This window comes from Salmo trutta, chromosome 8, assembly GCF_901001165.1.
Source record: "Salmo trutta chromosome 8, fSalTru1.1, whole genome shotgun sequence".
In the NCBI taxonomy this organism is placed as follows: domain Eukaryota; kingdom Metazoa; phylum Chordata; class Actinopteri; order Salmoniformes; family Salmonidae; genus Salmo; species Salmo trutta.
In genome coordinates, this window is record NC_042964.1 from 31965071 (window position 1) to 31980732 (window position 15662).

Genomic DNA, 15662 nt, shown 5'->3' on the forward strand with positions numbered 1-15662 from the left:
GTCAGAGCTAGCCATCATACACGATTTGACTCAATACTGGAATGTACAAGGTGCTAAAATGTTCATCAACTACTGGATATAGAGAGAGTCCTAAATATCATATCCAAATAAAAGAGCAGATGTGGTTTCCGTCTGCAGTGAATAATTTAAACTAATATGCTCATTAAAGAGTCTCCTCTGGCAGTGGTCTACTATTGATTGATAAGTGGGCTGGGTGTCAAAAGCGCTTTGAAATCAAAAGCTGAACTTTGGCAGAAGTTCCAACGTTGCAGGCTGGGTATAAAATCAAATAGTTGTTGCATTTGAAATATTCAGAATCAATTTAGTGTTTGTTGTTGTTGTCACTGAACTTCTGAAAGCTCACTCACAGTGAAATGACATCCCTCGGATCAAGCCGTAAAAAAAAAAAAAATACTGCATGACTTTGATAAAGGGAGTAAGTCACACTGTGCATCTTGCATCATACGAATACTGTGATCTTGAAACGTTTCAAACCACCGACTTGCTATGAAGCTCAAATGCAATTGACATTGAAACTCTTCGAATGTTTAATAGTTACATTCTAATGCTTCTGTTATCAACCCAACAAGCAATTGGTATTTGTATTATGCCTGAAATGAATTAGTCTGCTTATAGGGACAATGATATCTTTACTAAGGGAATCAATGGGAGTCAGCATCTGTGAATGCACGGTGTTTTTCCCTGGAAGGATGAGCAAGGAACTGTTCACTAAATTCGAATTAGCATATAAACAATCAAAGATTTAGGCTTTAGTTAATTCAGTCGGCATTGTTTTAATGAATTAAAAGTTTCCAATATGAGGCAACGTCTTTTCATATAGCCCACTAAAAGAGGTGTTTCCCAATGCAAATAAAAAATGTAAATGTTTATAATAAAAATCGGGCACTTGCGTCATTATTAGTTATTACACAGCACTAAGCAAGGGCATTACGTTTGAGAGTTAGAGCTTTGACTCATTCAATCCCGGAATGGTCATTGAAAGTAGTGGTGAAGTGTACTCTCGTGTGACAGGTTTTCTGGCCCAACACGCTTAGAAAAAAGGTGCTATCTAGAATCAAAAAGGGTTCTTCGGCTGTCCCCATAGGAGAACCCTTTGAAAAACCCTTTTGGTTCCAGGTAGAACCATTTTGGTTCCAGGTAGAAACCTTTCCACAGAGGGTTCTACATGGAACCCAAAATAGTTCTACCTGGAACCAAAAAAAGGTTATCCTATGGGGACAGCTGCAGAACCCTTTTGGAACCCTTTTTGCCTAAGAGTGTATGGGATAGGGAGCATTGAGACAGTAAACAAGTATGTTACAATTGTGGAGGGCATCATTTTGCAAAGGTAATTGAATTCATATTTGCCATAAAGAGATTGTGGTCTGATTCTGGATAGGCTAAAACACATTGGTGTCCCAAGAATATACATAACAGAAATGATTACTTCTGTCTGAAATCCAAATAATTATTGAGCCTACACAAGATATATGATTCCAAATTAATATAAATAGTTTCTGTGTTTTTTCTGTGGTGTGTGTGTGTGGGGGGGTGGGTGTGTGTTTTCAAGGAAGTAGGGCTTCCCTGGAAATTAGTAGCCCATAAAACACTTACCTGGAGTCTCTCTTATCTCTCAGCACTGGATTTGTCTGAACTGAAAATTCAATGCTGCCACATCCTTGAAATATTAAATATTTATATTCCACAAGTCAAACAAATTATGAGGGATGCTATTAAATACCACAAATTAATCGACCAATGAGGTAAGCAGGGGATCTCAGGAATGGATGCATTTTGCAGCTCCCAGCATGCATTGTGGGATACAAAGGCGACTGGTGGATCCTGAAGCGCGAGCTGGTAAGGATTGTGACACGAGCGCAAGGGGAGCATCATCCGAACACTTTGTGATACCAGATACCCAGGTAAAACATTACAGAAATATTTATGAAGGCTGCTCGTAGTTCAATGTGGTGTCTCTGCATGTATTTTTATTCTCGGTCCACTGCTCTCAGCTGAAATTGATCATTCACCATACGAACGAAACGGTTACTTCGAGCACGTTAGCGTATTTCAGCCGCTGGTTATATTTATTTGCGCAGGCTAATTAGCGCGTTGCAGTCAGGGCTGTTTGCTTGCTACAGTACACGGGGTACGGGGTAGTCGGTAACGGTGTGCGGCAATGATCTGTTCATGAATATCTTGTGATTTATTGAATGGTTTGGGGTGAAAAGGGAATTCCCGCATGCATCTAGGACATTGTTACACGCACCTGCGTTCCTAATTGGGCTTATCAAGTCAGCTTTTCTTTGTATTTAGTGAATCCCAACCCTCTGCATCAACATATTTGGCATGTTTTATACAATTATGTATAGCAAAATGATATGATCTACCAAATATACCAAAATAATGCTATTTTATCCAGAGCGAGTGAACGCACTTGTTGAAAATGTCACGGTTCCTGTTTTCGTTCAAGTTGATAGGAAACTAGACTGTTTATCATCATGCAGAATGTCTATTAAGCTACTGAAGGCTGTATGATCATGCATATATATTTTATCTATAGAATCATATCCATGTCTAGAGATACTGTCATTGCTGATTTTTAACTCAACGGTTGTGCATGTGCTGTCAGCCTGTGACTGAGTAGATAGCTAGTGAGCTGTAGCCTGGGTTCTCTCTGCCAGTGTTTCCCCTTGATTCTTTAGTCAGCCTGACAATCCAAAATGTTCAATTGAAAGAATTGGCTATGTACCACAGACATACTAGTGACTTTTTTTCTTTGGGCTCTGATCTGGGATTCTTGACGATCTCAACAGGAAGCCATAATCTAGTGAATAACACCATTCAATATTGAATAGCTTCTCCTTGAGATGGCTGGGAGTGTTCTGAGTGTTCAGTCTAATGAAAAGCTGTAGATGTTTCATTTGCTCATCTGGATATTTGCTCAATTTAGCAGTTTTTGCAGTAAATATAGAAACGCTGATGTCTAGTCCTCGTTGCAAATGATAATACAATAAGCCAAACCTTTTGTGTACTTGCCCGCTGACGGGCCATCTGCAGTGAGAGGCGATCTGAGTTTGAACACCTGTTATGTCTTTCTGTGGCTGAGAGGTGATGATGATGATGATGATGATGCCATGCCTCTGATTGACCCTCTTGAGCCACTGCCTCATTCACTGCGACCAGGCCAAGGCTGCATGCGGGGAAAGGCACAGTCCAGCCCGTCCCAGCCCAAAAACATGCTGTGTAAACACCTCATGGATAAGACAAAGACATCGAGCAGGGAATATTAAGCTTTTAATGACGTCATCCATTTCTATGCCTCAGCAGTATTTTATATACACACACACACACACACACACACACACACACACACACACACACACACACACACACACAACAAATAAATCGCAGTCCGTGAAAAACGAATGGAAAATCCTTCAGTCAAGGAGAGAACTGTTGATGTGCATTTAGGTATATTTAAGTATCCTCTTCTGCCTCCTAACTGCAGGACTGGTTGCTTATGATGATGTGGCGAGGGATTGGTTAAGTGGTTTGTGCCTATGGTTGTGTAGCCCTGGCACTGTAGTGGCAGGCTGATAGGCCGTCTAAGGTCACCACCCTCTGTGGTCTCTAGGTGGCTGGGAGGTGATGATACAATGAGGGGATTTGATTAATGCCCCGGGCCTACCCTGGGTGACTCGGGTTAGCGTTGATTGCGTTCGTTTTGGAAGCGGGCTGCCTCCCGGGCGTGAGCCAGGCGCCCAGTTTTGACTGATGGCGAAGTGATGTAGGTTAAGCACGTGTAGTAATGAGAAATGTTGTTCCACCTCAAAAAGCCCAAGAGGATTTTGACATCCACCATCTCAGATGGTTCTGAAATTGTTTCTGTGGTTTTAGTTTAGTTTTTTAGTTTATTAATTCGACCATTTTAAAAAACAAGCACACATACAACTTAAAAGCCATACATACACATGAATAAAATCATTGAGGATAACACACTATAAAGTCTGTGACTTATTTCCATTGTGGTCCTTTTGACACAAGATGGCTAGATAAGATCAAGCACAGTATGGCAGTGAAATAATAAAACAAAAACATAGAAGAAGAACATCGATCTCATCATTTCAGTTACATCATAGGGGTTATTCATATGGGCACAGAAGACATCAAACATATTTTTACTTTATTTTTAAAGCTGCCCAGAGAGGATGTTGTTTTCATAGGCAGATGCAACTCATTCCATTCTGAGGCTCCAGAATACAAGAAAGTACCTTTCCCAGCATTACTCTGAACCTGTATAAGCACACATCAGCAACAACTGATCTGGTGCTGTGATTGTGTGCATCCCTAACATGGGGAAAGTAATCACTTGGAAACAGATAAGAGAAGACATTATATTGTTAACATTATTTGAACTCTGACAAATTAAGCTAATTGATTGTACCAAAATTGTCTATTTACATTTATAGGATTCATATAATATTCAATAAATATAGTACCCAACATCCGATATGGTTAATCTTCTTAGTAATGATTTAAGATGTGAAAATACAAATAAAAAGCCACCCACAGACTTCCCAAATCCCACACCAAAGGCTAGTTCTGTGTTTGACAAGTAGTATGACGCTGTGGCTTGGAGTATTGTTTATTCATACTATGTAATGTATTCTCACTGAATTTGGTGATGGGGTTTTCCCCTGTTCAGAGAAATTGGCCATTAAAGTCGCTTGCATTTTCCCCTATAAATTAGTGTGAAGGTACTAGGTTTTGCCAACTAGATGCTGCTGTTACTGCTACACCCTTACATACATTTTACTAGTTCTCTTGAGTTTATTAAATGGGTCAAACTTTTTTTTAATGCAAATTTTTGGGTAGAAAACCAATCACTTTTGCTCATGATGAAAATAGTGTGGTCATCCTCACAAGTCAAGACAGTCCTCCATGAAACCAATTCAGTATGTCCTCCACTTAGCATCCTATTGCTTTAACCCAACTGTTCCCCAATAGTCCAGCAAATGGCAGCTGTCTAAGAGGGCTGTCCTTATGGTGCAGTTCTCATATGAAGACTTTTCCTACAAGCCCAAAAATGTGATGGAAAATGGGCAAGTGACTCCAATGTTTCGACAATCCTAATAATTATAAACCATTACATACCAGTCACATGTTTTTCAGTGAAATTATTAGAAAATATCTCTGTATGATTAGTGACCTTTATTATTAAACCCAAACCAATACCATTGCAAAACACTATACATGGGACCCTATAAATTCTGAGTAGCGGCGAATGCAGACGGACTCATGGAATCCAGACATGAAAATGGAATTCAACAATATAAAAACATGTATTGAACTTATTAGAAAATGTATTCATTTGACCAAGTTAATCGTAAGACATGAAGGACGTGCATCAGTGATTTGTATTTTCATGCAACTTTCTGAATTGGCACAGGAATGCACTTGTGTGTGTTTGCGGTGCACGCGTATCTCTGCCCTTAGTGTAGCTGTTAGCAATGACGCTAATGACAACTTTCTTCTGGTAGAGATGGAAAGGCTTTCCCCAAAAACCTTTTCAATTAAATGTTAACTGCAAAGTAGCCTATGCCTACCTGGCAGAATGATATCATGATTGTTTGCATAAATCCAGTGGCGATTTGTTTAGCAAATTATGCAATCAGATGAGCTCTACAAAACATTGCTAACCAAACAACTGTATATTGCTGGTGCATTCTTGCGTTAAAGGGTAACTACACCCAAAAAGAAAAATGTCTTACATTTTAACTACAGAAGCCGTTCAGAACAATCTGCGATAATGGGTGTCGTTACTCTTATCTGTGTTTTCACATACAAAATTGGTGGCTTAAAGCCTTTTTTAAAAACATTTTTTTAATCAGCCTTCCCAATGAGATGTATGCTTCTGAACGATGCGTCAGGCTATCACGTTGACAACATGACCGAGCGCAGTAGATTAGTGTTTAATTTGTGAAGGGCACTCCTCCCTCACCGCTTTTGCACGTTTACGTCATGGGCCATAGCCCGGTGCACTAAATCAAACTCCCTCAATGCTTTTCAGTGGCAGTGACCCTCAAGTCTTGTAGAGCTTGTGCCTCATTGCTGCCAAGGCTGCATGCAGAGAAAGGCCCGGCCCGGCCCAAACGTGCTGTGTAAAAACACCTCATGGGTAAGACCTTCAGAAGTCGAGCAGGGAATTTTGAGCTGTTCATGACTTTACCATCAAGGACGAAAGCATCTATCATAGTCAAAACTTGTCTGCGTACGGACAGCAGGTTATTAGAATATTGGACTGTCTCAGCACTGCTCAAGCAATTTCTCCAACTGTCAACACATTCAAATTAAGAGTACACAGCTTCGCATTAGTTAGGAATTTTGGATGTTGGTCTGAGGCGTGTAGCTACTGTAGGTCACAATGGGACGCCGGACTATCGCGTGTCAGCATCTGTGGACTAGGGATGTGACGAATGTAAACATTTTCTTGACATTTAAACTTACTTTTTTTGGTTTTCCTTTTAAACGTTAAGAAATTAATAAAATTCCACTTGAATTCACAATGCAGCTGTGCTGCCTGCAACGGTTTGGGTCCCTTTCAGATGGTTAAGCACTGCACCTGTACTTCCATTACAGTACCTCAATTCCACCTCAAAGTTGACATTTCACTCTTCTCATTTATCTTCTCAAAGTATTGCCATACAGGATTTAGCTTCCATCGCTTGACTTTCTCTGCATGTCTTTTGTAACAATTAACATTGTTTTTCACTAAGGAATTTTTGCTTTACATTAACAATCCCAATTTCCTTCAAACGTTTAAATGTTCACACCCACACTGTGTGGACTATGATTTACGTTTAAGACTGCGTTCACACAGGCTGCCCAATTCGTATCTTTTTCCACTAATTGGTGTTTTGGCCAATCAGATCAGCTCTTTTGCCAATAATTGGGCAAAATATCAGAATTGGGCTACCTGTGTAAGTGCAGTCTTATCACCAGTTACATTTTAAACACATAGTAATCCCAGTCCATTTAATACATTTTGTTTTAAGGCTTTTAATCAAGAAGATGCTCTAATTGTTCATTCAAATGTCGGTATCAAAACAAAAGTAAAGTGCATTTGGAAAGTATTCAGACCCCCTTTGACTTTTTACACATTTTGCTACGTTGACAGCCTTATTCTAAAATTGATTAAATTGTTCTTGGTGGTTCCAAACTTCTTCCATTTTAAGAATGATGGAGGCCACTGTGTTCTTGTGGACTTTCAAAGCTGCATAAAAAATGTTTTGGTACCCTTTCCCAGATCTGTGCCTCGACACAATCCTGTCTCGGAGCTCTACAGACAATTCCTTCAACCGCATGGCTTGGTTTTTGCTCTGACATGCACTGTCAACTGTGGGACCTTTTATATAGGCAGGTGTGTGCCTTTTTGAAATCATGTCCAATCAATTTAATTTACCACAGGTGGTCTCCAAGTTGTAGAAACATCTCAAGGATGATCAATGGAAACAAGATGCACCTGATCTCAATTTCGAGTCTCTTAACAAAGGGTATGGATACTTATGTAAATAAGGTATTTTTTTTGTTATAAATTTGCAAAAAATTCAAGGATCCTGTTTTTGCTTTGTCATTATGGAGTATTGTGTGTAGAATGAGGAAACGTTTTTTTTATTTAATCAATTTTAGAATAAGGCTGTAACGTAACAAAATGTGGAAAAAGTCAAGGGGTCTGAATACTTTCCGGAATGCACTGTATCCTCTGTTTCCTTATTTTCATGATGACTAATGATGAGGGGGTGTAGGTATTCTGTGAAGATGGCACTAGTGAGAATAAAACAGAGCTGACTCTTCGTTTTTAACCCTATAGAACGCCATGTGGTTGATGTATCGTGATGACTCACAAATACTGTATGTCATCACGCTCATCAGATCCCGTGCCAAGTTTCTTTTAGACTAGTCATAAAAAAGGAACTGGTTGCTAAGCGACTGTTGTGCCAGTTATCTCACTAAGTACTAGGGGACCAGAAACGTGTGCTACGTACGGGTCGGGTATGAGTGTGCGCATGTGTCATTTTAAAGTAGGATGAGCTATTAATATAAAGCTGAATTGTTAGAGGGAGGCCCAAACCCCATTGTATCGTTATGCTGTTGCTTTTTAGATTGCTTTTAGATGTGCTGCTGTTAATTCGTTATTAATGGTATTTTTCACATATTGTTACAGGCAATGCAATTCCTATACAGCTGTTATCCTCCACAGTGCTTAGGCTCTTTCAAGTTGTACTCCTCCTCACCATCGTGATTTCCCCTCATTTAAGTAATGACCCAATATATAACGCTCCATATCCCTGATCTCCGACACATTGACCCCCATAAATAATACAAACTCTGTAATGCCGCTAACATGCTAAATGCACGGAAGGGAGACGCCGAAGCTTCCTCTGCTCACTGTGTGTGCTTTTAATATGGAAAATATTCTCTATCATCCACTTGAAAGCAAGATGGGCTTTTCTAGGTTCAGTTAGCCGTGTCATATCCACATCCCTTCACATACAAACTCTGCCAGAACACCTCAGGGCTATTTCTGTGAGTCTTCATGATACCCTCCGCACAAGGTAAAGGTGATTATGAGGGCGCCATTCCTCTTCAGCAGTGCTTCACATCATTCTTCTATGATACTCACTCAAAAGGTCACAGAGCTTCTAATCCACCCCAGGTACCCCCTTTACCCATGGCCTGTGGTCCTCTTGGTCTGCCCTTCGCCTGACCCTGGTGCGAGCAACCCTATCGTCACCATGCATCAACACAGCCCCCACCCCCACGGTCTTTAACATCGCCTTAGTCTAGCATTATCCTGCTGTATCCATTAATTACAGAGGAGAGACTACCGTTACTGCCTTCCCTAGCGCAATGCAAACCATTGCTGCCTGCCTTAGAGCCTTGACTGGTACTGCACCATCTGTCGTTTACAGAGAAGGCTAAGAGAGGGGTGATCAGTTGGGGCCCTGGGGGGGTTTTATAAGCCTCACTTCTGCAAGGGCTTGTTGAAACTGTCTGTCTTTAAAAGAGAGAAAGGGTTGTCCCCTAAGGCTTTAATAGCATCAGATACTGTATGTGCAGAGGGATGAGAGGAAAGTTGCTTTAAGGATGGTGAGAAAGTGGGGGAATGTGCCAGTAGTGGTTTAAAGATGGGCATTTCCCCCTACCTTTAGTGGTGATTGATGGATCTCTAAGGATGGGCTCTAACTGTTTCAGCACCACAGAGAGTGGACAGCTCCCTGAGTAATCTGTTAACTTTCAATGCCCCTATTTGCTTCAGTATTAATTGTATTCAATCTTTTCCTTTAAGTCCCTGCAAAGTCAATGGCATTCATGCCGAGCTAAACATGTTCTTTGACACGGTTTGAAAAATGAACAAACATATGTCCTTTGAGGGGCATGTTCTCTGCAGTATTCTGCTACAGCAGCTAAAGCAACATATTCTACATGTCGTGTGCAGGCAAGTTGCCATTGAACATTTCATATGTAATTGTTTGTAATGTATTTTATGCCCCTGGGAGTGCTATGCCGTCTGGTAGGCTGTCTATGGTCTGAGCTAGTGCCTTTTTATAAAATTGATGTTTTGATTTCCCACAGTACCTTGTCATGTCCTTTCCCCGCAATCCTCGCTCCTCTTTTTCACCCACACAATCCAATTCTGTATCAATCAGTGTCCTATAGTCAGCAAACCCACCCCATAACATGCCTTATCTCCCCCATACAGCCCTCTTCTTTGACTATAGATGAATATATATTCATGAGGCGCTTATTCAAAGTGTCATAAGTCAAGCTCTCCCTCTAATCAGCACGCCTCTACATCGTTCTCTTAGTCAGTGCAGCCGATCTGAGTGACGTTCTTCTGGATCAAGCCCAGTATCTCACTATCTCCACTCTGTATGCAACGCAGATTGTTAGCACGGATGGTTAGAATTAGAGGTCGACCGATTATGAATTTTCAACACCGATACCGATTTATTGGAGGACCAAAAATCCGCTACCGATTAATCGGCCGATCTTTAAATTTTTATTTTTTTACTTTTATTTAGTTAATTTTTTTGTAATAATGACAATTACAACAATACTGAATGAACACTTATTTTAACTTAATATAATACATAAATACTATCAATTTAGCCTCATAAATAATGAAACATGTTCAATTTGGTTTAAGTAATGCAAAAACAGTGTTGGCGAAGAAAGTAAAAGTGCAATATGTTCCATGTAAAAAGCTAACATTAAGTTCCTTGCTCAGAACATGAGAACATATGAAAGCTGGTGGTTCCTTTTAACATGAGTCTTCAATATTCCCAGGTAAGAAGTTTTAGGTTGTAGTTATTATAGGACTATTTCTCTCTATACGATTTGTATTTCATATACCTTTGACTATTGGATGTTCTTATAGGCACTTTAGTATTGCCAGTGTAACAGTATAGCTTCCGTCCCTCTCCTCGCTCCTACCTGGGCTCAAACCAGGAACACATCGACAACAGCCACCCTCGAAGCAGTGTTACCCATGCAGAGCAAGGGGAGCAACTACTCTGAAACGCTATTAGCGCGTACCCGGCTCACTAGCTAGCCATTTCACATCGGTTACACCAGCCTAATCTTGGGAGTTGATAGGCTTGAAGTCATAAACAGCGCAATGCTTGAAGCGAAAAGCTGCTGGCAAAACGCACAAAAATGCTGTTTGAATGAATGCTTACGAGCCTGCTGCTGCCTACCACCGCTCAGTCAGACTGCTCTATCAAATCATAGACTTAATTATAATATAATAAACACACAGAAATACGAGCCTTAGGTGATTAATATGGTCGAATCAGGAAACTATCATCTCAAACAAAACGTTTTTCCTTCCAGTGAAATACGGAACCGTTCTCTATTTTATCTAACAGGTGGCATCCCTAAGTGTAAATATTCCTGTTACATTGCACAACCTTCAATGTTATGTCATAATTACGTACAATTCGGGCAAATTAGTTCGCGAAGAGCCAGGCGGCCCAAACTGTTGCATATACCCTGATGCTGCGTGCAATGAATGCAAGAGAACTGACACAATTTCACCTGGTTAATATTGCCTGCTAACCTGGATTTCTTTTAGCTAAATATGCAGGTTTAAAAATATATACTTCTGTGTATTGATTTTAAGAAAGGCATTGATGTTTATGGTTAGGTACAGTCGTGCAACGATTGTGCTTTTTTCGTAAATGCGCTTTTGTTAAATCATCCCCCGTTTTGGCGAAGTTGGCTCGCAACGAGTCAGGTGGCCCAAACTGCTGCATATACCCTGCCTCTGTTGCAGAGGTGACACATTTTCCCTAGTTAAAAGAAATTCATGTTAGCAGGCAATATTAACTAAATATGCAGGTTTAAAAATATATACTTGTGTATTGATCTTAAGAAACACATTGATGTTTATGGTTAGGTACACGTTGGAGCAACAACAGTCCTTTTTCGCGAATGCGCACCGCATCGATTATATGCAACGCAGGACAGGCTAGATAAACTAGTAATATCATCAACCATGTGTAGTTAACTAGTGATTATGATTGATTGTTTTTTATAAGATAAGTTTAATGCTAGCTAGCGACTTACCTTGGCTTCCTACTGCATTCGCGTAACAGGCAGGCTCCTCGTGGAGTGCAATGTAAAGCAGGTGGTTAGAGCATTGGACTAGTTAACCGTAAGGTTGCAAGATTGAATCCCCAAGCTGACAAGGTAAAGATCTGTCGTTCTGCCCCTGAACAAGGCACTTAACCCACCGTTCCTAGGCCGTCATTGAAAATAAGAATGTGTTCTTAACTGACTTGCCTAGTTAAAAAAATATTTAAAAAACCAAAAAGCGGCAAATTGGTGGGCAAAAATACCGATTACCGATTGTTATAAAAACTTGAAATAGGCCCTAATTAATCCGCCATTCCGATTAATCGGTCGACCTCTAGTTAGAATCAAAATGCATTAAGGCAGCTAGTCTCCTAAAACAGGTTTGAATTGTTCATCCCCCCCCCCAACATCCTTTCTGACATGAGGCTACTATGCTAGTACTGTACCAACTGTTTAATATGCAGAAAGTCGATGGTTAGATTTAAAATGCATGAGGTGATTGGGGGACTCTAAGTAGGCTTGTATGAAGGCCCTCAAGTCCATCCCACCTAGAATCCCCCCCTTAACATGAGCCTATTAGTAGTATCTCTGTTCAATATGCAAAGCCATTGTTTAGATTCAGATTCAAAATGCATTCGGTGTGTTTGACTAGGTTTGTGAATGTGAATCCCCCCCTACCTAAGGCAATAGCTCATGTATGTGTCTGAGGCTGCCACTGTGGTTCCAACAGGGTTGCGCAATCCTGCTTTCGTACTTCATCAATGATTGCTGGCTGGCTGCGTTTTATAGCCCAGTGTGTTCCTATGAGAGCTAAGCTGACATCATGATGCTGCCTACTGCTCCATTCTCCTTCTGTTCCAAATGCATTTTATATGGGAAACGTTGTTTTTTACATTTATAGTAGCATATAGAATGTGTGTGTTGTATTGTGCCAGAGGGAACACAAATTATTTATTATTATTATTATTATTATTATTATTATTATTATTGTTACAAATTTATAATAATTCTCTCTTCCTTCCTCTCGGTCTCTCTCTCTCTCTCAGATCCCACTGTCTACCCTAGTCCAGCTGGCCTGAACGACCAACCCACCAGTCACCATGAACTACCTACGCAGGCGTCTGTCCGACAGCAGCTTCGTAGCCAACCTCCCCAACGGCTACATGATGGACCTGCAGAGTGGGCCTCGCCCCACCCCGCCCTCTTCCACCTCCAATCCCGCCTCCCCAGCCACAGAGAGGCGAACGCCCCCCAGCCTGCCACCACAGGTCCCGGCCTCGGGCTCGGCCTTAGGCTCGTCCCCGGCCCCGACCCCCGGGGGTTTCCTCAGCTCCTTCTCCAGTGTGGTGAAGACCGCCCAGTTGGCACAGAATGCTGCAGCAGCAGCCAAGGCTTCAGCGGCGGTGGCAGAAGCTGCCGCAGCAGCGCCCGCCAAACCTGTCATTCGGAAGCCCAAGATTCTATTGGTCATCGACGACCTGCACACAGACTGGTATGTTTCTCTCCCATGAAAGTGACCACTAAATCAGTGTATTACACAAGCCTAGGCTATATTGCAAATATTACTTGATATCACAACTTATTTGAATTCGCATTAAAAACACTGTGCTTAAACAGTGTTTCACATACCATCTGTCCACTTGGACAGCACATGGAATTTACCATCATATAGCTAAAGTCTATTCTTGTCTGCAGCATTAGTCATACTAATAAAACGAAACCAGTTCAGAAAGGGAACAGCTGATATGGCACCAGTTCGATGCTAGTAACAATGATGCATTGCATTGGCGGTCTATTTAACCCCTAGAGTCGATGTCCGCGCCCCCAGCGGAAATCAAATGATCCTAATAAAAACTTCCCTGTGAAGTTTAAGCTAGAGATATCTGTTTTGATGCGTCTAAATCCACCGCATCCGCCGATGTCGCACCTCCTCATCTGCGGTGAATGGTGACAGCGCTAGAGCGGTGTTTCTCAGTCCATGAGACATCCCGTAAATCGCTTTTCTCATAAAATCGTCTGTAGCGTCCAAACTATTATTTTGCTCTACGACCCCACAAGCCTTTTGGGACGGAAGTCGGTACAACCGATCTGCCAACTTCTGTCTGTAGCTTCCTAACAGTTTGGGCAACACACTAATATGAAAAGGGTGGAAAGGTGAGACTCATGAAGATGTACATGCAGGTTGTTTTGCTCTAGGACGCCCACAGGCCTCTCAAGACTTGTCTGAAGGTCCCCCGGTACCAGTTGAAGAAAATGTATATATGGAGAGATTAAATGCGTGTAAAAAATGTTTTACAAATATGTTTCCTGATCTTTCTTATATCTTGCAGTTAAAGGACACTTCAGAACAAACTTCCATTCTATTTTTTTTGGGGGGGGGGGGAAACTTATCTGTTCCGTGTAGTGAATCTGTTGTTTAATGCATTTATATTGGCTAATAGCAGTAAGGCCCAAAAATATGTTTTCATAAAATATTTTTAGGGGATACTTCAAGCGATCTTAAAATTCCAAATCAAATAGCAAAATGATCCTTGTTATGACCTTCTTAAAACAATTCCATATAGGTTAGTAGATCCATCCTCCGCGGGCTTAGACTCTTATGGGTTAAGTCTGACTAGAATATCTCTCCCTCTGAACTTGGCCGCTGCCCTCAGCTCTCCATTAAGATTCCACAGGGAGGCCTGACTGGTCTCGGGATTATTACTAAGTTATGTCCCAGCAGACTATGCTGTCAGTGTGCAAGACTTAAATCTTCTCCTTTTTAAAGCCCATCTGGGATCCCAAAATGTCTCATTCCCTTTCATCTCATCGTGTAGCTGTAATTAAGCCGTGCAGAAGAAGCCCTTCATTATCTACTGTAGATCCTCGAGGCTGTCAATCGCTCTCTGTTCTCTAAGGAGCTCACTGCAGCTTTGTACAGTACACTCTGCCTATGACAACTCGGCAGTGTTTAAAAATAAATATTTTTCCCGCTGTATAATTATTTGTAGGAGATGACTTTGACACATGTTACTGAGGATGTATTCTAGAGCTTTTGAGTTGCAACCAGACTGAAGGGGGGGGGGGGGGGGGGGAACTGCATTTGTTAATGAGGCATGTTCAGATTCAGTTTGACAGCATCTTTTTCATAATAGTATGAATGTTTCATAGGTCCTCTGTGCAGACATGGGCCAAACATAAAAACATACTGGATACCATATCAAAAGAATTGTGATTAAGTGTCTCAATTAAACTTGGCCTTGACCTTATTATACACAGTATAGCAGACGTCCCTTGTTTATACAGTGTATTGGGCCTTTGTGTTCATATCCGTTTGCCCAGGCACCATGTCCATTTTAAGCTTAGGTCTATAAGTGAACATACTAAGTGCATGTATTCAGGTACAAGTGCTCAGCTGTCAGTGTGAAGTTAAGTGAATCCCTTACCAAGCATGCCATTATGTTTGTGTGTATGGTATCAACCATGTAGTCTTCTATCGTTTGGCGACGTGTGGAAATGGCTGTAATAAATATCGGTCTTGAAGTATTTTTATGCGTATTGTTTGATATAAACAGCATTGGCATATTACCATATGAAAACTAAGGTGTTTCATTTTTGACCACACTGAGGCACTGTAGTCCACCTGCCGCAAGATCGCTGATGTTTCTCCACATTCCCTGCATCTCTGTGTGGAGTAACACTGAGTTATGAACAGCAGGTGGCGCTAGCTGATAACCTAAGTTGAGCATTGCTCCCTGGGTTACCTCTAACCATTCAATACTACCTGTGAACACGTGATCTGCCACCACAATACAGATCTGTTCAAGTAGCACATACATGGTCTTTTTCTTTTGTAATCGTTCCATTTCGAACACATGGGGATGAACTTGTTTACTCGGTGTAGAGTGAGCAGTGTACCATCAAAGATTGAGCTTTGTAGCAGCAGCATGGCCCATTTTCATGTAGACCTACACACTTGGTGTAATTTGTCCCTTGAGGTTCTTCTTTTTTTTATCATCTCTTTAAATCACTGTAATTCA

General features: G+C 41.2%; 1 protein-coding gene across 1 annotated transcript in view; it reads left to right on the top strand.

Moving 5' to 3' along the window:
* Positions 1–1817: 1817 nt before the first annotated feature.
* The window catches only part of LOC115198696 (synapsin-3), a 118208-nt gene continuing 104363 nt past the window's right edge, over positions 1818–15662 (top strand). The window contains exons 1-2 of the mRNA XM_029760854.1: positions 1818–1922; positions 12690–13135. Of these exons, the coding sequence (XP_029616714.1) occupies positions 12744–13135 (392 nt within the window). The 5' untranslated portion in view covers positions 1818–1922; positions 12690–12743. The remainder of the gene's footprint in view (positions 1923–12689; positions 13136–15662) is intronic.